Below are 21,981 nucleotides of genomic sequence, written 5' to 3' on the forward strand. Positions count from 1 at the left end.
GGAGAGCAGCACAACAATCGCGACATCGTCCTGCATCTTCGCAACAGCACGAAGCGGATTTTTGGAGACTCACCGATCCTGTGACACCCTCCAGTACCGGCGTTGCCGGGCGGGGGAAGGGAGACCCGTACATTCCCAACCCGTACATTCGCCCTCTCGACTCAAGCTCACTCGGACAAAAGCCTCGCACAAATTACACCGTGAAGGCCCAATGGCCATGTCTATGCCACAAATCAAGTACGTGAGCGAGTTGGGCGCACTGAATTGAAAATATATAGAACGCTCATACTTCGTGAAAAGTGAAGCTGCCGTGTCGCCATCTTGGTTAGCACGACTCGACCAACTCGCTTCGTGGATCTCGTTTGTTTTGAACGTGTGAATTACGTGCGAACGCGTTACTGTGAGTTTATGGCAGCAAGGAACATCACGTGATCGCTCTGAGCGAATCAGCGCGCTGCTCTGCCACCTGCTCAGATTCCATGTGTAATATTCCTCGCTGAAATGCGCTGAGGTAAATATGAATAAAAAATATGGATCTCGTAAAGATGAAAGAAAAAAAAACCTATGTGGTGTGAATGGCAATGTTCCTCGCTGAAATGTGAAAAAACGCAATCGCTTTTCGCTCTAAAATACGTGCGAACGCGTAACTGAGTTTATGGCGGCAAGGAACATCACGTGATCGCTCTGAGCGAATCAGCGCGCTGCTCTGCCACCGCCTCAGATTCCGTGCATAATATTCCTCGCTGAAATGCGCTGAGGTAAAAATATGTTTAAAAATATTATGAAATAATTTTTTTTAGGTCAGCCATGTTATTCCCAGGCTCAATGGCCATGTCTATGCCAATAATGTCCACGCGAGTCTCGCGAGATCACGGCGAGGTCACGTCTTTTCGAAGCTGCTCCATGCGCTCACGCTTTCGAAGCTAAGTGATATTTCTCAATCGTGTTTTTGTCGAGACTGTATCTATCTTTCGGTGTATGTACCTATAGCGTATCTTTTGGAAAATTTTCGGTGCTAATTTTTCGTACATGTATACACAATCGTCGGTTAATGGTATCGAGTATTCTGCGGCCTAGTACTCGTAGGCTTGGACTACCGTACCGTCTCCGACCTTGTGGTTTGTTTTCCTCTCAGCGATTCGTCGAATGCGCTGAAATTATTTTCGTTCACTGTTTCGTCCCAGTCGTTCACCCCGTACCTCCTTGTTTAATATCTGTACTCACAAACAAAAAAAAAAAAAAAACCCCCCAAAAAAATATTTCCTTCCCAGGTCTTATTCGTTTATTTGTTCTTTTTGTTCGTTCGTTCTTCGTTCGCGATCACGCGGTTAGAAATGTATAATCTCTCCCCTGAACAACTATTTTCTCTCATATATTATAACACCCTTTTCTTCTTTTCCTACAAAAGGATGCTTTCGTCTTGCTCACCAAATCTATTCATTCCAAAAAATATATATATAATACCATCTCTTACAGTTCCTCCTTTCTACATTCCCTAAACTATCCAGAACTCCATCCCTCCTCCAGTGTCCTCAAACGTATTTTTGACTCGAAGGTCTCAAACTCATTTTGCAAAAAATGTTCGTTTCCCATGAATCGTACACTTTTCAAAATCCAATCTCACCCCTCCCCTCCAAATCCTCCCCATCACCCATCCCTTTCAAATCTCCTCCCTTGCCCCTTCCCTCCCCTCCCTCCTAAACTCCCCCCACACCCCTCCCCTCCGAGACTCTCCCTCGCTCCTCCCCTCCTAGTCTCCCCTCTCAACCCTCCTCCTCAAAGCATCCTCCCTGCTTCTTCCTCCTTCCAACTTTCACCTTCATCTCCCCAAACCTTCTGCCTTACTCTTCCCCCTCCTCAAATAACACCTCACTGTGCCTCACCCAATCTCCATCAAACCTTTTGTCCGCCCCATTCTTCCCTTTCGCCAAGCTATTCTGAAATCTCTGACACACCTTCAACAGCTCTCCCTACCTCTTCCTCCTCTTCCACATCTTACCCCACCCCTCCCCCCCCCCTGTTCTGGACCCGATGCTCCCCCTTCCTCTTCATTAACGGTATGGACCTCAAACATCCGGGGCCTTCGCTCAAACTTGACTGACCTCTCCATACAGGTTGCTTCTGACAAACCAGATGTGATCTGCTTAACAGAAACTTTCCTCCTTCATGATGTCTCTGATGCCTTGGTATCTCTCCCAGGTTACTCCCTCCTCCGGTATGATAGACCTGAGCCTCGTCCTGGAGGTGGGGTTGCTATCTTTATAAAAAACTCTCTTCCTCACTCGCCCTCCACTGCCCTCTCTCCACCTCACCCCCAGGAATACCTTTGGCTACGGCTTCCCCTTCGCTCCCACCTTTTGTTCATATGTGTGTTGTACCGTCCACCAATCAGCGATGACTCCATCTACATCTCACTGTCTGATAATATGGACCAACTTCTATCTACCCATCCCAACTCTCTCTTCCTCATATGTGGTGATTTCAATTGTCACCATGCCAGTTGGCTGGGTGTGGGTACCTCTCTCACCAGCCATGGCTCTTCAGCAAAGGACTTCTGCGACTCACTGGGACTGACACAATCTGTCAATTTCCCGACCCGGATCTCAGTCAAAGGAGCATCTTCTCTTCTGGATTTGGTTATGACAAACTTCCCTGAAAATGTCTGCTGCTCTTCTTCTGCTCCAATCGGCTCATCTGATCATGTGCTTGTCAAAGTGGACATCTCTCTGACCATTCTCAGAGAGCCTCCTCAGCGTCGACAAGTCTGGCAATTCACTCAGGCCAACTGGCACGGTCTTCAAGCAGCCATCAATCATCTGGACTGGTCTCCCATCTCTACCGCCTCTGACATCAACTCATCCTGGGAATTCTTTCAAAGTAAATTGCTCTCTCTCATGCACAGATTTATACCATCTCGTCTTCAGTTGTCATACCCTTCCTCCCGTCCATGGTACACGGAATCTTGTGGTGAGGCTGTTGCCCTGAAACAACTTGCTTTCGTCTCCTGGAAAGCAAATCCAACAGAAGGAAATCTCATTTCCTTTCACAAAGCCCGAAACAAGTGTGTGTCCACCCTCAGGAGAGCCAGGAAACAATATCTCACCATTCTCAAGACCGAACTCTCTTATCTGTCTCCCTCTTCCAAATCCTGGTGGCGTCTGGTCAAATCTGTTTCTGGTGTTTGTTCCCCCTCCATCCCCTCCCTCACCTCAAACGGCTTAACGGCTGACTCCGCACGTGAAAAAGCTGAATGCCTCAACTCTGTGTTTGCCTCTAAATCTTGTGTCCCAAACCCATCCCTCTCTGTACCCACCGTACCCAGTCGTACCCAGCTGCTCCTGGACTCTGTGTCCTTTCCTCCTGACAAGGTGGAAAAGTTTCTGTCAACCCTCGACTCTGATTCTGCAACTGGTCCTGACGGCATCAGCCCACGGGTCCTAAAATCATGTTCTTCTGCTCTTTCACTCCCTCTTTCTGTTCTCTTCACCCTCTCTTTTGCTCAAGGTCATCTGCCATCTGCTTGGAAATCAGCCAACATCACCACTTTGCACAAAAAAGGTGCAAAAACAGATCCCAGCAACTACAGACCAATCAGCCTTCTCCCAATTATCAGCAAAGTCATGGAATCCATCATTGCTTCAGATATTAAATCTTTCCTCTTCTCCAATGGCTTGATCTCTGATCATCAATTTGGTTTCAGACCTGGTGACTCTACTCTGGACATGTGCTTCTGCTTTCTCAACAATGGATGGAGGTCCTCAACGCCAAACAGGAAATTAGAGCTGTCTCCCTTGACATTTCACGTGCCTTCGATACGGTCTGGCACCCTGCTCTGCTCTCCAAACTCTCCTCCTTTGGTATCCATGGAAATCTCCACGCATGGCTGGCGGACTTCCTCTCTGGTCGTAGTCAACGTGTGGCCCTGAATGGGTTTCTCTCATCTCCTCTTCCTGTTCAGGCTGGAGTTCCCCAAGGTAGTGTTCTGGGCCCTGTGCTTTTTCTGGTCTTCATCAATGATCTCTCTGACTCTCTTGAAAATCCTCTCTATCTCTTTGCTGACGACTCTACTCTCTGTCGCTCCATTCCTCATCCCTCAGATCGGCAGTCTGCAGCCTCCTCACTCTCTGCAGACCTGGACAAAATCACAGACTGGTCAAACAAGTGGAACATGTCTTTCAATCCTGACAAATCTCACACTCTTACAATGTCTCTCCGAAAGGACCGACTGGACAACCCTCCCATCTACTTTCTCAACAATCCTCTCCAAGAAGTTCTGTCGCTCAAGCTTTTGGGTCTCACTATCTGCCATGATCTTTCTTGCGAAAACCACATTTCCAAGCTGGCCTCCAAAGCCAGTCGCCGACTGGGCATCCTCCGTCGTGCGAAGTCCTTCCTTGGCACACCTGAGCTCCTCACCACATACAAGGCTTTCATCCGCAGCTCAATGGAATACTGTTCCCCCCTCTGGGCTGGTGTTCCTGCCTCACACCTTGCTCGGCTTCACGCTGTTGAGGCCAAAGCTTTCAGAATCATTGGAATCTCCTGCGATGTAGTCAACGCCGAGGGCCTTTCACTCACTCACCGCAGGCAGGTTGGTGGTCTTTCTGTCTTCTACCGACTCCTCTCCGGCCTTGCTCCCCCAGCTCTCTCTGTGCTCTGTCCCCCCAATATTCCTTCAGGTCGCACAAGATCTGCCTGCAACCCTCTTCTGGTTAAACTGCCAAAGTCTAGGCTCTCTGCTCACCTTCACTCTTTCATTCCCCTTTTCTCCCGCCTCTGGAACAAACTCCCCCACTCCCTTCAATCCCACTCCTCCCTCCAGGTCTTTAAAACAGCTGTTCACCACCATCTCTTATCTTCCCCCATCGAAAACCTTGATCTTTTCTACCCCCGGTAATTCACCCCAGAGTCCTTGCAGTGTTCATATGTTTTAATCCTCTCCCACCTCCCCCCCAAGTCCTCCCGATGTCCCTGCTCTCAAATGTTGTGTTTGTGTCCTTCCCCCTCTCTTTTGTGTCCTTCCCCCTCTCTCCCCATCTTGTCTACCGCTCCCCTTGTTTTTTGTGTTTTGTGTGTCGGTTTGTCTTTTTGTGTGATTAATGTTAGCTCTTTCACGAGCCTCGATCTTGTATACAAAAAAAAAAAAAAAAAAAAAAAAAAAAAAAAAATGTGATTAATGTTAGCTCTTTCACGAGCCTCGATCTTGTATACAAAAAAAAAAAAAATCAAGCACGTGAGCCTCTCCGTGTAGGAGTCTATCGGTAACATTACACACACACACACACACAAACTGTGTTTTTATATATATACAGACTTGAAATTTAATATGGAATATTTTTTTGTGGGGGTGAACTTACTTTTCAAGATGTCTTAGAACCAAAAGTTCATTGGAATTATGTTGAAATTATTCTAGCTTTTGTTAATGTGACCTTTAAAAGAAACAAAAACCACATTTGACATTTCAAAACAAATAAATTGATCCTTGAAAGTGATGTAAACTGATATCGAACTCAATTCATGGACAGTACTGTGTTAAACTTCTGTACGTTTTCCAGAAGTATCTCTTTATTTTGCACATTAGCCCAATTTTTTTTTAACAAAAACAAAAGTTACATTACGACTGCGATTACGGACAGTAAAATTACAGTTCAGTACTTCGTGTAACCCCCACGAGCATTCAGGAGAGCACGTACACGTTGAGGCATGCTGTTCACGAGATTTGCCAATGTTTGGACAGGAATCGCTTGCCATGCAGTGACAATGGCCTGCTGCAATTCATGCACAGAGGTCGGCTGCTGGTCCAAGTGGTCGATTTGACGCGTTAATTCTGCCCACAAGTTCTCTATCGGATTCATATCCGGGGACATGGCAGGCCACTCCATATGCTCTACACCACGGTCAGCAAGAAAGTGTTGGATCATGCGAGCACGATGAGGCCGTGCATTGTTATCTTGGAAGACAGTTTCCTCAAAAGGCTGCATGAGCAAATGGAAGCAATGTTTCTTCCAGAATGGCCCTGTACTTGAACTGGTTCAGGTTTCCATTCAGAACAAGCAGGTCAGTTCTGCCCCCTGCATGAAAAGCAGCCCAAACGGTCACCCCACCACCTCCAGCTTGGACTCTTGGCACTATACAATCTTTGTTGTAGGCTTCATGCACTTGTCTGCGCACTCGGACGTGGCCATCTTGACGATAGACCAGAAATCTCGACTCGTCACTGAAGATCACGTGATTCCAGTGTCCTGGCTGCCATTGACGGTGCTCTCTGGCCCACTGCAATCGGCGCTGGTGGTGTTGTCTGGTCAGGCGTGGCTTTCTCAGGGGACGCCTGGCACGATAGCCTGCTTGAACCAGTCATTGGTTGACTAGCCTTCTGGATACAGGCACATTTGTCAGTTGCTGCCACTTAGCGCTAAGCCGATTAGCTGACTTGGTACGGCCATTGCGGACTATCCGGTGCAGCTGGCGATCATCCCTCCTTGTGGTTCTGCGGGGACGTCCTGGCCTCGGTATTGGAGTCGGGACACCCCTCTGAGCATTTCGTTTCAGGATCTTTGACACCTGACCTTGAGTGATGCCATACTGCCGAGCAATAGCACGCTGTTTCATGCCGTAATTTCGTAAAGCCACCACTCCATGACAAACAGCATTGTCGAGTTGACGGACCATCTCCAGTGGAAGCGGCAATAACTTTTGGAGACGTGCAGCAGTTGTTTTCCACTAATACAGAACGCAACAACCCTTGTATACCTGACTGTGAAGCCAATCATCAAATGCACCTGTCCGTACATTTTGCCACGCCACCTGTGATATATTCCTGTTGTTGACTTCTTGCTGCGACAGACAATCAGTGACATGGTCCTTTTAACAAATAAATCACCAAAGTGTAAAAGAAACTCACCAGATTGATATACTGAGTTAAGAAAGTAAACCCAAGTCAAGAAAAAAAAATTCTTCCATATGAAATGCCAAGTCTGTAGATATATAGACCCCCCCCCCCCCCCCCCCCAATCGTCAAGACAACTTTCTGTATGGGTGTACGTCTGAAAATCAGATCGGAAATGACAAGAAGTAGAAGACAAACTGACCTCACTGAATTGAAAATATATAGAATGACCATTGCCATTCACACCACATAGGTGGAGATGTAGCTACGGGGCGCCATCTTGGTTGGCACTCGATGCTGGGCGATGGTGATTTCCGTCATGCGTTTGCACGTAATTCAGAGCTCAAAGCGATTGCGTTTTTTCACCTTTTGTGCGATCGTTTTTCAATAGGAAACCTATCACAGTTACTACAATACTTTCCTTTATCCTTTCCTTTTCACAAAAAAAAATTCGAGAACAAATATTGTTAATTTGGGAGCGTGAAGAACTCGGGACATTTTCATGAAACTTGCGAAGAGTCTGTCCGAATTATTTCACAATGATTTGTTTTTGGTCAAAATTGAAAACATTAATTTAGCTGTCCTTTTATTACGTATCAAAATAATGCAAACTAAAGTGATGAAATGTAATCAACTTTATTAAGTAGGCCCAAATGGTTGGCAGAGTGAGCAGCCGGGAGAATGTACATGTCTGTGTGTACAACGTGTGTACGTCATGTTTGTTTTTGTATGTCATGATTTTGTCACTATATTCACTCCAGTAGCCGGTATATAATCATCCAAATAACCGGTGTGTGTGTGTGTGTGTGTGTGTGTGTGTGTGTGTGTGTGTGTGTGTGTGTGTGTGTGTATTCAACGTCTTTGAAACAGCTGTGAAACGTCTTTCCACAACCCTTCCGTAACCGATTGGAGCAGTTTATTGCCGCACAAAATGGCATTTTAGCAGTTGTCTGGCTTTTAAAATCTGGGACACGTTCAAAACAAACGAGATCCGCGAAGCGAGTCGGTCGAGTCGTGCTGACCAAGATGGCGACACGGCGGCTTCACTTTTCACGGAGTATGAGCGTTCTATATATTTTCAATCTATAATTCCAGTAATCTCTGTGTGTATGTGTGTGTGTATGTGTGTGTGTCTGTGTGTTTGTCTGTGACCGCTGTTTCTCGACAACCACGGGTCCGATTACTTGAAACTTGCCAGGTATATTGCTGGGGACCCGAGGATGTGCCTTTTCAAGGTTTCATATTAATCGGAGAAGTAGTTACCGAGCTATGGCGATTTATTTACCAAACTCGCAAGCATCAGACTCAGAAAAAAAAAAAAAAAATCAGACTTTTTCTGATGATCAGACTTTTTTTGTATACAAGATCGAGGCTCGTGAAAGAGCGAACATTAATCACACAGAAAGACAAACCGACACATAAAACATATAACATAGGGAGCGGTAGACAAGATGGGGAGAGAGGGGGAAGGACACAAACACAACATTTGAGAGCAGGGACCGAGAGACATGGAGACATCGAGAGATCTGAGAGAGGGCGAGGGCTTTGGGGGAGGGGGCGTGGGAAGGGGGCAGTGGGAGAGGTATAAAACATATGGACACTGCCAGGACTTCCAGGAAAGAAGTTGGAATTTCAAACAAGGTGGATCTGGGGTGAATTAGCGGGGGTAGAAAAGATCAAGGTTTTGGATGGGGGAAGATAAGAGATGGTGGTGAACAGCTGTTTTAAAGACCTGGAGGGAGGAGTGGGATTGAAGGGAGTGAGGGAGTTTGTTCCAGAGGCGGGAGAAAAGAGGAATGAAAGAGTGAAGGTGAGCGGAGAGCCGAGATTTCGGCAGTTTAACCATCAGAGGGTTGCTGGCAGATCTTGTGCGACCTGTAGGAATATTTGGGGGACAGAGCACAGAGAGAGCTGGGGGTGCAAGGCCGGAGAGGAGTCGGTAGAAGACAGAAAGACCACCTCGCATACAAAAAAAAAAAAAAAAAAAAAAAAAAAAAAAAAAAAAGCCGTTCGCTTTGGCTTTGCGAATGGACCAAACCATTTCATGTAAATAGAGGGGGGGGGTTCTACCGTACTCGCAAGCCGTTCGCTTTGGCTTTGCGAATGGACCAAACCATTTCATGTAAATAGAGGGGGGGGGGGGGTTCTGTGGTCGTTACTGCCACGTGGTTTCAAAGTTTTTTTTTGTTGTTGTTGTTTGCACGCATGTTTTTTTGCACCCACGTACGGGCACGCCCTAGTATTTTCAATTCAGTGACTGTGTCTGTGACTGACCTCCAATAAGGAATTGAGTCCATCGGGGCCATCATTGCTGTGCTACACTCCAGGGTTAAATTTCGCTATATCTCCAAACATTAATGTTCTTGATGTTTTGTTAAAATCCAAATACCAGGATACTGATTGACTGCCCCATCTTGTAATTGTATGTGTATACAACTTAAGTTAAGAGAGAGCACATGTGTAACTGTAAGGCATCTTGTTCGATACGTGTTCGGATATATCACCGACAGTGATAACACGATACGATAGACAACCCACCGCCAAATTGTCCACCACGTCGACAAGCTCGTTAGCGTTTTTCTTGTCCTCCAATATCCGATCAACTTTCCTCTTGAACAATGCTCCAGTAATTGGCCGTCGCGCCTTCTTTCCATCACTCGACCGATCATCCATATTCAAAACCACGTGAAGTCGCCAGGAGCGGCGCACTTCCGCCTTCATAACTAAGTAAGTAAGTAATCGATGCGCGCCACTTTCTAACATCGAATGAAGGGAAATCACGAAGATTCGGAAAAGAGTTGATTAATTTATAAGCGTTTGCCGAATTAAAACAAAGCAAGGTTTCGCCAAATTCGACAGAGCTGCTGTTAACCTTGCTGCCATGGCAACGCAATTTGTACAACCTTCATCCTTTTTTTTATTTTTTATTTTTCACTGACGACCGACGTCACTAATTTTGCCGATTTTTCTTTAATCTCATCAATGGTCGGATGTTATTGAGCATTTCGCAATTTTTATGAACCATGTGGATGCTTGAATTAAACCGTTCAACTTTCCTTTGAGTTTTATAACCACTGACAGTGATTTTAATGTTCAGGTCCTTCCGGGTCCGGGTATTGTGGAAAACTGATGTTTGGCGTGAAGACGGACATTGCAGTCGGTACACCGGGAACATTCCCAGAACTGTCGGAAAGCGTCCATTAATGTCAATCTACCTCAAAAAACCGTAAACGCATACCGTAAACGCATAAGTAAACAAGAAAGAGCAGAGTTTGCAGACCCTTGCAAGGATGTGTTTTCAGTGGTTTTTAAGGCTTTTGTGTTAAAACAAATATGGCGACCGGACCACGTGACCCGTGACGTCTTAATTTTTTTTTTCCTCCACCAATTTATCCCTATATTATGCTAAAGAAATTTCATCTTGATCAGATGAACTTTTGTACTTGACGAATTATGACGTCATAATGGAGGCACCTATGACATCATCATTAACATTTTATTCCACATGGAGAGTTCTTTACATCGAGTCATGTCTCAAATAGTTTCTAGGCAACGCCTTCGGAGATATAGAGGTGCAATTTTTTTCGGTTTTTCCAGGATGGCGGCTGAACCACATGACATATGACATCATAATTATCATTTAAAAAAATCTGCAGGTGGAGTTGCACCTATGGTGAAAATTTCCTGTCAATCAGACCAGCATGAGTACCAGCATGAGCCAATGAGTACCAGCTTGCTGGGATGAATGATCACGGTATGTACCCCGGTTTAGAATAGGTACACCGTATCCCTGCGTGTCGTAAGAGGCGACTGAGGGTTGGCGTCAGGAAGGGCATCCGGCCATAAAAAAACATTGCCTCAAACAGGGAACCATGATTGTCATGGGGCCCGCAAGGCGAACCCCTGCTCTAGCGGGGAAAATGGCCTTAAAACGATCATTCATTCATTTCATTCAATCAGACCAACGGTTGCAGAGAAAATCATATTTATACTGTGCCGACAAACAAACAGACAAACAGACAGACAAATGAAAAATTGGTCAGAGACCGGGGACTTGCCGGAATGTACTTTTTTATCGGCCATTTTGGACAAATATGGTGGCCGAACCACGTGACCGATGACGTCATCATTACTTGTTTTCTAAACTAATTTAATCCGAGATTATGCTCAAGAAATTTCATCTTGATAGGATGAAGTTTGTACTTGTCGAATTATGACGTCAAAATGGAGGCACCTATGACATCATCATTAACATATTTTATTCACCATGGAGAGTTCTTTACAATGAGCCATGTCTCAATATTTTCTATTCAGCACTTTCGGAGATATAGAGGTGCAAAGTTTTTCGTTTTTTTTCCAAGATGGCGGCCGAACCACGTGACCGATGACGTCATTATTATTCTTTTTTTCTCCACCACTTCATGTCGACATGGCGCTCAAGAAATTGCATCTTTCGATTTCGAAATTACATAAAGTATGGCGATTCTATGTGCAACGATGTAGACATAGTACTGTACACAAACAGACAGACAGACAAACAGACAAACAGACAGACAGACAAACCAACTGATCAACATACTTGCCGGAATATTTTTCCGACAAGTAACAAACAAACGGACTCAAATGCAATACCCTCTCCTCTGGCGAGGGTAAACATAGGGGTAATACCCCCGGTGCTCACCTGGTAGAATAAACAGTATACTGCACTGACTGAAGGTATTTTACACCAATATCAATGGTTGCTGGAAGACAGGGCAGCATGTAGAATCATACTAACATAATCATAAGACTTTAAATAAACAAACAAAAAAAATACTTATTTTAGGGGGCAACACCCCCGAGACCCCCAAAGGGGCAGATTTGTTCAATGCGTGAACAAACTTTGGTACATCACGGGTGATGAACGTTGTGGTTAATGAAGCGTTATACTTGTCGAATTATGACGTCATAATGAAGGCTCCGATAACATCATCATTAACATATCTTATTCCCCATGGGGAGTACTTGACAATGTACCATGTTTCAATTTTTTGCATGGAACGATTTCAGATATGGAGGTGCGAAATTTTTCCAAGATGGCGCCCGTACCATGTCACCTATGACGTCATAATTATCACAAAAATTATTCAGGCGGCGACGCTCATACGGTGAAAATTTCAGGTGAATACTCTATATATTAAGTTTGATTTAAAATGATTGTGAAGTAAGCTCGGGTGGAATCAAAATGTGAAAACTTTGGAGGAGGATGAATGCTTTTGCAGGCCACTGTAAGTTACACACACACACACACACACACACACACACACACACACACACACACACACACACACACACACACACACACACACACACACACACACACACACACACACACATACACACACGCGCACGCACACACGCGCACACACACACCTGCACACACACACGCGCACATACACACGCGCACACACACACACGCACACACACACACGCACACACACCTACACACGCACACACACGCACGCACACACGCGCACACACACACACGCACACACACACACACACGCACACACACGCACGCGCACACACACGTGGATACCTTGAGACCTGGAAGGGCTCTGTTCCACCTTCTGAAACCCACATATGGAGATAACGATCAACAACACAACTTTTTTCATCCGGCTTGATGCCGCGAGGAAGCCCCTTCGACCCCCTCACCTGGTCCAAATCAAGTAATGAGATGTTTTTCACCATCAACCTCAATGGAAAGCACAACCGTCAACACGGATCAATCGAATAATCAAACAACATTGAACAGAATCAGATTTATATTCTACCTTGAAGGTGACGTCATCAGCATTATTCCCTCCGCTAACTAAACCGAAGAGCACTTCGAAAATATTCAAGCGTAACCACCTGAAGTGAGAAACATCAGTGTGGATGTCAGATACACTGGACAGACAGATTTTTACAAGTTTAGCTTGTAAGATTAAAGATGATATTATTTTATGGATTATGTGAGTTTCACAATTTGGCATTTTATACACCAATGATCTAGGAGGGGGCTAGCTGTAGTGTCTCCTGTCACCTGCTGGCCCATTCCAACAGGTGAGACTGTTTTACCGTCTTTGACCTTGGTAAAGGAAGAGGAAAAGGCAATTTCTGTTATTTCTCGGCCGATCTTCTTTGAGGACGAATGACATCGTCCATACTGATCGTCGTTTGTTTCATATCGTCATTCCTGATTGGCTAGGGTTCGAAGCAAAAAGCGTGGTTAAGCAATTGCATGGTTCACCTTGTCTGTCTTGTCAACATAGGCCAAAGGTAAACAACAATTTCAAATTTCTAAAATCCTTAATTTTCATCTGATTCACTTGAAATTTGAATGGGATTTACATATTCGCTAACTCAATTCAACCACCAACTATTTTTGAGATCAGCATAGGCCAAATGGTCAACATAGGCCAAAGGTCAACAACAATTTCAAATTTCTAAAATCCTCAATTTTCATCCGATTGACTTGAAATTTGAATACGATTTACATATCAGCTTACTGAATTCAACCACCAACTATTTTTGAGATCAGCGTAGGCCAAAAGGTCAACATAGGCCAAAGGTCAACCACTTTTTTGAAATTTCTAAAATCCTCAATTTTCATCCGATTGACATGAAATCTGAATAGGATTTGCATAACAGCTTACTGAAACCAACCACCAACTATTTTTGAGGTCAACATAGGTGAAAAGGTCAACATAAGCCAAAGGTCAACCAATCTTTTCGAATTTCTAAAATCCTCAATTTTCATCCGATTGACTTGAAATTTGAAAAGGATTTACATATCGGCTGACTGAATTGAACCACTAACTATTTTTGAGATCAGCGTAGGCCAAAAGGTCAACATAGGCCAAAGCTCAACAACCATTTCAAATTTCTAAAATTGTCAATTTTTATCCGATTAACTTAAACTTTGAAGTCGATTTGCATATCAGGTCACTGAATTCTACCACAAATTATTTTTGAGGCCAAAAGGATGCTCTACTGAGTGCCTTTCTGCTTTGTTTTGTTTTGCCAAGTGTCGCTCTACGAGTGATTTTTCATCTGTCTGTCTGGCTGTCCGTCTACAAACGTTACTTTATGATCGAGACCCAATTTAATTTTAATTGCATGCTATATTTTGAATACAAATCGGAACATGAATCGGAAAACGAACCTGTAATTTAGCAGTACTTTGGCTCTGAATTTGTCCTGATCACATATGAGCGGAGAGAAGTGAGATTTTTAGTTTATCCGCTAAACTGAAGGCTCTCCAAACAGGTAAGGACAATCAAACTAAACTGAAAATCATTCCAAACAGGAAACGTACTTTTTTTTTTTAGCGACGTCATAAAGGACACAAACAACAGGTACGAAAAACTGATACAGGCGGTGTAAAAGAAGTTGTATCAACAGCAGTGTACGTACACTTTTTTTTTTTAAAGCACCTTTAAATTCTTTATTTTGTTTCGAATGAAATATATACTTGAACACTGTAGATCACAAATCGCCTTTTTGGCACTTTTAAAACTCTTCCGTTTAGCAGTACTTGGACAAGACGTTACGGTACTTTACATCATCTCAACCAATCAAATTTGCTCCTCGCAGACACCGTCACCGCCCATATCCTTTTTTTTCCCTCAAGACTGCGCAAGACAGGGTAAGTTGTAATAAAAACTCTCCAGTTCTAACTGTTATTCAATCCACATCGTGTCGAGTAAGAATTGTAGCCTATAGGCCTATATCATTTTTACAATCCGAGAGTATTGAAGGAGATGGCCTACCTGAGTCTGTCATTGATATATTATCGGCATACCTTTGCTTGCACCACGTGATCGCCATTCTTGACAAGAACAGCCACATCACCGACCCATCAATTCGTGTTGTAGGCATCCAAACTTTTGCATGTCTTCCAGGATATGAAATCTTATTAATTCTCTTCTATTTAATAATAATATTTTTTAAAATTAAATATACGATAATTCAATATATCTGGATATAAAATGGTTGGAAGGTTCGTCACCATGCTGCACCATGCTTTTTTCGGCAGTTAATCCGGGTCTTTGTTACCTACAACCTGTAGTTGCCTTCAACGAACCGGTCGCTCCCAACACAAAGTTTCGAAATATCAATATACCCAAATTGTTCAACCATGACGAAGCACAATAAACACAAATTTTCGACTCCACCGATCGTGAATTGGACGTTCCTTTGTCCTCTCCTTATATGTTGTACTCCAATATGGCTGCGGAGTCGTGTGTGCGCACAAATTGTGACGTCACTAAGCAACCTCCATATATCGATCGCCATGAGCGAATTTTTGGTTATTGCGTTTTCTTCACTACACCATATTTTTTCGTGATCTGCCGAATTAAAATAAAATTATTTTAATGCTCCTTTTGCTAAGGTCTAATTGTTGGTGATCGTGGTGATAAAATTATCCATGACGGTCGTGCAGGAAAATACAGTACAGCACCGTTATGCAAAGAATGGTGTATAGCCAATGTAATCTAGCGAAGCTGGTTTCCCCCACTTCACATGCCCTGATTATCAGTTTATCATTATTCATTGTAATTTTAGTGGCCAGTAAAAAAACAGGAAACGCTAGTGTTTTAAAGGCAAAAGTCGAAGTATTAAACAAATAAAAGAGAAAAGGAAGGAATACAAGTGGACAGGAAGGAAGGAAGGCCTTCGCGGTGCTTGGTCGCAGCTGTTGGTTTTGTCATATGTTAGCCAAGGGATGCAGCGGTGCATTTATTGACTGCAGAGTTAAGATAAGATTCAAGTTACGTATTTTAATTGTTATAATTACATAATTTGGAATCTGAACATTTACGTCGATTAAAGGATCGCTACAAAATATTTTATTTAAAGAAGAGGATTCGCACAGCGCCAAGAGGACGTCGGTAAGCACGAGACGACGTTTCAACGTAACGATTGAGAGTATTTGATTGAATCCAGTTTCCCTGTCGTCTTTTTTGTGATGAGGGAGGATTTGATAAAGGCACTGATTGAGGAAACGGGAAAAAAAATCCAGACTTAGGCGGGAAAATGGCGGCCGGTGAGATGCGTCTCGTCTTCAGACAGATACATTGTCGTGTTTCTTTCAAATGATCTTTTTACCTTCTTTAATTTTGTTTACTCTTTCCAGCGTTTTCTTTATTTATCGCCGACGTGTTGCTACCCTACATCGTACATGGCTACATTGCATTTCGCACTGCTACCACGGTTTTAAACTGTTTACCTTATTTCGCCATGAAATGCATTTTTATTTCTTTGTCACTCAATGAGAATATTATTAGACAATGCTTTTATTTTTTGATAACTTATTGTGATTTTTCTTTTCCTCGCATTTTTCTTTTAGTGTGAGTTTGTCTTCGAGATGGAGATGGGACGAGACCTGGAGGAAAAGAAAGCAAATATTGATGCAGAGCAAGAGGAGAATGATAATTTGGAAGATGGAGATGGAGATGTCGATGAGGGTGACCATGATTTTGAGTTGTTGGGAATGTCAGATGCTGGCACCTCAGGGGATTCAGACGACATTCCAGAGGGTGGAATTCCTGGGGGAGAGGAGGAAATTGACCTAGAAGATGGATTTGTTGATGAAGGCCTTCTGTTGGGCAACCTTGGAGTTGGAGAGGGGCATTTGAGTATGGAGGAAAGTGAAGCAGAAAATTTAGAAATGGCAGATGATGTTTTGGGAATGTTAGAAGGAGAGGAGGTGACAAAAGAGAAGGAAAACATTATGGGAGTGACAAAAGGGAATGAAGATACATTGGGGGTAACAGATGGAGAGGAAGATGCATTGGGGATAACAGATGGTGAGGAAGATGCATTGGGAGAGACAGATGGTGAGGAAGATGCATTAGGTGAGACGGATGGTGAGGAAGATGCATTGGGAGAGACGGATGGTGAGGAAGATGCATTGGTAATGACAGGTGGTGAGGACATCTCATTGGTAATGACAGGTGGTGAGGACATCTCATTGGGAGTGAAAGTTGGTGAGGACATCTCATTGGGAGTGAAAGGTGGTGAGGACAACTCCTTGGATGTGAAAGATGATGAGAATGCATTGAGTGAGACAGATGGTGAGGACAACTCATTGCGAGTGAAAGGTGGTGAGGAAATCTCATTGGGTGTGACAGATGATAATACATTAGGTGTGACAGATGCTGAGGAGAATGGATTGCAAATGACAGATGCCGAGGATAACATATTGGGAGTAATAGATGCTGAGCAAATGTTGAGTGTGAGAGATGCTGAGAAAAAGATTTTTGGAGTGGCAGATACTGAGGAAAAGATGTCAGGAGTGAGAGATGCAGGGGAAAACATGTCGGGAGTCAGAGATGCTGAGGAAAACATGTCAGGAGTGAGAGACGCAGGGGAAAACATGTCAGGAGTGAGAGATGCAGAGGAAAACATGTCAGGAGTCAGAGATGCTGAGGAAAACATGTCAGGAGTCAGAGATGCTGAGGAAAACATGTCAGGAATGAGAGATGCTGAGGAAAACATGTCAGGAGTGAGAGACGCAGAGGAAAACATGTCAGGAGTGAGAGATGCTGAGGAAAACATGTCAGGAATGAGAGATGCTGAGGAAAACATGTCAGGAGTGAGAGATGCAGAGGAAAACATGTCAGGAGTGAGAGATGCAGAGGAAAACATGTCAGGAGTGAGAGATGCAGAGGAAAACATGTCAGGAGTGAGAGATGCTGAGAAAAACATGTCAGGAGTGACAGTTGCTGAGGGAAACATGTCAGGAGTTGCAGTTGCTGAGGGAAAGATACTGGGAGAGACAGATGCTGAGGAAAAGATACTGGTAGAGACAGTTGCTGAGGGAAAGATACTGGTGGAGACAGATGCTGAGGAAAAGATACTGGTGGAGACAGATGCTGAGGAAAAGATACTGGTGGAGACAGATGCTGAGGAAAAGATACTGGTGGAGACAGATGCTGAGGAAAAGATACTGGTGGAGACAGATGCTGAGGAAAAGATACTGGTAGAGACAGATGCTGAGGAAAAGATACTGGTGGAGACAGATGCTGAGGAAAAGATGTTGGAGGTGACAGATGCTGAGGAAAAGATTTCGGGAGTGACAGATGCTGAGGAAAAGATACTGGTGGAGACGGATGCTGAGGAAAAGATGCTGGGAGTGATTGATGCTGAGGAAAAGATGTTGGGAGTGACAGATGCTGAGGAAAGTATGTTGGGAGAGACAGATGCTGAGGAAAGGATGTTGGGAGTGATTGATGCTGAGGAAAAGATGTTGGGAGTGACAGATGCTGAGGAAAGGATTTTGGGAGTGACAGATGCTGAGGAAAAGTTGTTGGGAGAGACAGATGCTGAGGAAAACATGCTCGGAGTGATTGATGCTGAGGAAAAGTTGTTGGGAGTGACAGATGCTGAGGAAAAGTTGTTGGGAGTGACAGATGCTGAGAAAAAGTTGTTGGGAGTGACAGATGCTGAGGAAAAGATACTGGGAGTGACAGATGCTGAGGAAAGGATGTTGAGGGTGACAGGTGCTGAGGAAATGGTACTGGTGGTGACAGAAGTTGAGGAAAAGGTGCTTGGAGTGACAGATGCTGAGAAAAATATACTGGAAGTGACAGATGCTGAGGAAAATATGTCGGGAGTGACAGATGCTGAGGAAAATATGTCTGGAGTGACAGATGCTGAGGAAAAGATGTTGGAGGTGACAGATGCTGAGGAAAAGATTTCGGGAGTGACAGATGCTGAGGACAAGATTACTGGAGTGGCAGATGCTGAGGACAAGATGTCTGGAGTGGCAGATGCTGAGGTCAAGATGTCTGGAATGGCAGATGCTGAGGACAAGATGGCTGGAGTGGCAGATGCTGAGGACAAGATGTCTGGAGTGGCAGATGCTGAGGACAAGATGTCTGGAGTGGCAGATGCTGAGGACAAGATGTCTGGAGTGGCTGATGTTGCGGACAAGATGTCTGGAGTGGCTGACGCTGAGGACAAGATGTCTGGAGTGGCAGATGCTGAGGACAAGATGTCTGGAGTGGCAGATGCTGAGGACAAGATGTCTGGAGTGGCAGATGCTGAGGACAAGATGTCTGGAGTGGCAGATGCTGAGGACAAGATGTCTGGAGTAGCAGTTGCTGAGGACAAGATGTCTGGAGTGGCAGATGCTGAGGACAAGATGTCTGGAGTGGCAGATGTTGAGGACAAGATGTCTGAAGTGGCAGATGCTGAAGACAAGATGTATGGAGTGGCAGATGCTGAGGACAATATGTCTGGAGTGGCAGATGCTGAGGACAAGATGTCTGGAGTGGCAGATGCTGAGGACAAGATGTTTGGAGTGGCAGATGCTGAGGACAAGATGTCTGGAGTGGCAGATGCTGAGGACAAGATGCCTGGAGTGGCAGATGCTGAGGACAAGATGCCTGGAGTGGCAGATGCTGAGGACAAGATGCCTGGAGTGGCAGATGCTGAGGACAAGATGTCTGGAGTGGCAGATGCTGAGGACAAGATGTCTGGAGTGGCAGATGCTGAGGACAAGATGTCTGGAGTGGCAGATGCTGAGGACAAGATGTCTGGAGTGGCAGATGCTGACGACAAGATGTCTGGAGTGGCAGATGCTGAGGACAAGATGTCTGAAGTGGCAGATGCTGAGGACAACATGTCTGGAGTCGCAGATGCTGAGGACAATATGTCTGGAGTGGCAGATGCTGAGGACAAGATGTCTGGAGTGGCAGATGCTGAGGACAAGATGTCTGGAGTGGCAGATGCTGAGGACAAGATGTCTGGAGTGACAGATGCTGAGGACAAGATGTCTGGAGTGACAGATGCTGAGGACAAGATGTCTGGAGTGACAGTTGCTGAGGACAAGATGTCTGGAGTGGCATATGCAGAGGAAAAGATGTCTGGAGTGGCAGATGCTGAGGACAAGATGTCTGGAGTGGCAGATGCTGAGGAAAAGATGTCTGGAGTGGCAGATGCTGAGGAAAATATGTCTGGAGTGGCAGATGCTGAGGAAAAGATGTCTGGAGTGGCAGATGCTGAGGAAAAGATGTCTGGAGTGGCAGATGCTGAGGAAAAGATGTCTGGAGTGGCAGATGCTGAGGAAAAGATGTCTGGAGTGGCAGATGCTGAGGAAAAGATGTTTGGAGTGGCAGATGCTGAGGAAAAGATGTCTGGAGTGGCAGATGCTGAGGAAAAGATGTCTGGAGTGGCAGATGCTGAGCAGAAGATGTCTGGAGTGGCAGATGCTGAGGAAAAGATGTCTGGAGTAGCAGATGCTGAGGAAAAGATGTCTGGAGTGACAGATGCTGAGGAAAAGATACTGGGAGTGACAGATGCTGAGGAAAAGATGTCTGGAGTGGCAGATGCTGAGGACAAGATGTCTGGATTGGCATATGCTGAGGAAAAGATGTCTGGAGTGGCAGATGCTGAGGTAAAGATGTCTGGAGTGGCAGATGCTGAGGAAAAGATGTCTGGAGTGGCAGATGCTGAGGAAAAGATGTCTGGAGTGGCAGATGCTGAGGAAAATATGTCTGGAGTGGCAGATGCTGAGGAAAAGATACTGGGAGTGACAGATGCTGAGGAAAAGATACTGGGAGTGACAGATGCTGAGGAAAAAATACTGGGAGTGACAGATGCTGAGAAAGGAATACTGGGAGTGACAGGAGGAGAGGATAATGCAGGAGTTGCAGGTAGAAAGGATAATGAACTGGTAGAGGCAGGAGAAAATAATGCATTAAAAGTGAGTAAAGGAAAGGTGAATCTCGATTTGGGAATGATTGATGAGAAAGTGATTTTAGAAAGTAAGTGCAAGCATTCCAATGTTTTGGGAATGAGAGATCATGAAAGTAAAGGTTTGGGGTTGGGTGAGGTCGATGTGTGCAAGGAGTTAAAGGAAAGAGAAACTAGTGCAAAGCAAAGTAATACAAAGGGAGAGGTTTTTGGTGTCATTGCAGGAAGTCGGGGGGATGAGAACATGAAGGAATATAAAGATGGATTTGGTGATACAAAAGTTATTGAGAAGGATTTGAGTGAAGGAGAGAGTGTGGGGTGCACCACAGAAACAAATAAACGGAGAAGTTGGGAACTGAGAGAGTTGGTGAGTGTAGAGCCAGGAAGTGGATTTGAAATTTCAGGTGTAGCTGGGGGGTTAAGCACCTCAGAGACTGATGAGATTGACATGGCAGAAACAGCAAGCAAAGATCAGCATTGTGAAAAACCAAAAGAAAGGAATTCTGGGTCATGGAAAAATTTCCGTGTAAAGCAAGAATCGAAGGATGATGATCTGGATGGGAAATATTCTGATGATCATGAGAAGGTGAATAAAGCGTATGGAGCTGTTGAGAATAAAGGTGAACAAACAGTGAGCAGTGAAGAGGTTGGAAGAAAGGTGGTGGAAGAAGACCAGGTCAAACGTGGAAAAACTAATCAAGATGGTGCAAAAAATAGAAAAGCTGATGAAGATGATGCAAAAAATAGAAAAGCTGATGAAGATGATGCAAAAAATAGAAAAGCTGATGAAGATGATGCAAAGAATAAAAAAGGTGATGAAGATGATGCAAAAAATAGAAAAGCTGGTGAAGATGATGCAAAGAATAAAAAAGGTGATGATGCAAAAAATAAAACACCTGATGAAGATGGTGTAAAAAATAGAAAAGCTGATGAAGATGATGTAAAAAATAGAAAAGGTGATGAAGATGATGCAAAAAATAAAAAGGGTGATGAAGATGATGCAAAAAAAAAAAAAGGTGATGATGATGCAAAAAATAAAACACCTGATGAAGATGGTGTCAAAAATAGAAAAGCTGATGAAGATGATGTAAAAAATAGAAAAGCTGATGAAGATGGAGTAACAAATAAAAAAACTGATGAATTGCTCGGAGAGACAAGGAAAGACATTGCTGATGAAGGTGAATTGGATGCAGAGCCAATGGATACTACATCTGCAGCAGCAGCAGCGACAACATTACCGACAGAAGAAGAAGATGACGTTGAAATCAGTGCAGTGTATAGTCTGGCATCTCGAAAAGATGGTAAGAGCCTTACTTTTTGTTGCTTGTGTAGTTTTCTTTCTTAAAGTGTTGCTCCAAACCGCTTCA

At 44.3% G+C, this 21,981-nt stretch overlaps 2 protein-coding genes across 4 annotated transcripts in view; one reads left to right on the forward strand and one right to left on the reverse strand.

Annotated features, from left to right (window-relative positions):
• NOC4L (nucleolar complex associated 4 homolog) overlaps positions 1 to 9,587 on the reverse strand; it is a 99,025-nt gene extending 89,438 nt beyond the window's left edge. Inside the window, exon 1 of the mRNA XM_078780867.1 lies at positions 9,425 to 9,587. Coding sequence (XP_078636993.1) covers positions 9,425 to 9,559 — 135 coding nt within the window. The 5' untranslated portion in view covers positions 9,560 to 9,587. The remainder of the gene's footprint in view (positions 1 to 9,424) is intronic.
• Positions 9,588 to 15,553: 5,966 nt separating this feature from the next.
• The window catches only part of LOC137412691 (uncharacterized), an 85,852-nt gene continuing 79,424 nt past the window's right edge, over positions 15,554 to 21,981 (forward strand). For 2 of the 3 annotated variants that reach the window (XM_068097976.2, XM_068097977.2), the window contains exons 1-2: positions 15,554 to 15,804; positions 16,263 to 21,915. In XM_068097976.2, coding sequence (XP_067954077.2) covers positions 16,281 to 21,915 — 5,635 coding nt within the window. In that variant the 5' untranslated portion in view covers positions 15,554 to 15,804; positions 16,263 to 16,280. Of the gene's footprint in view, positions 15,805 to 15,940; positions 15,960 to 16,262; positions 21,916 to 21,981 lie in introns of those variants that run through there. The other variant, XM_078780868.1, reaches the window with a different exon arrangement.

Source organism: Myxine glutinosa, chromosome 6 (assembly GCF_964187855.1).
Source record: "Myxine glutinosa chromosome 6, kmMyxGlut1.1, whole genome shotgun sequence".
NCBI classification, from domain to species: Eukaryota; Metazoa; Chordata; class Myxini; order Myxiniformes; family Myxinidae; genus Myxine; species Myxine glutinosa.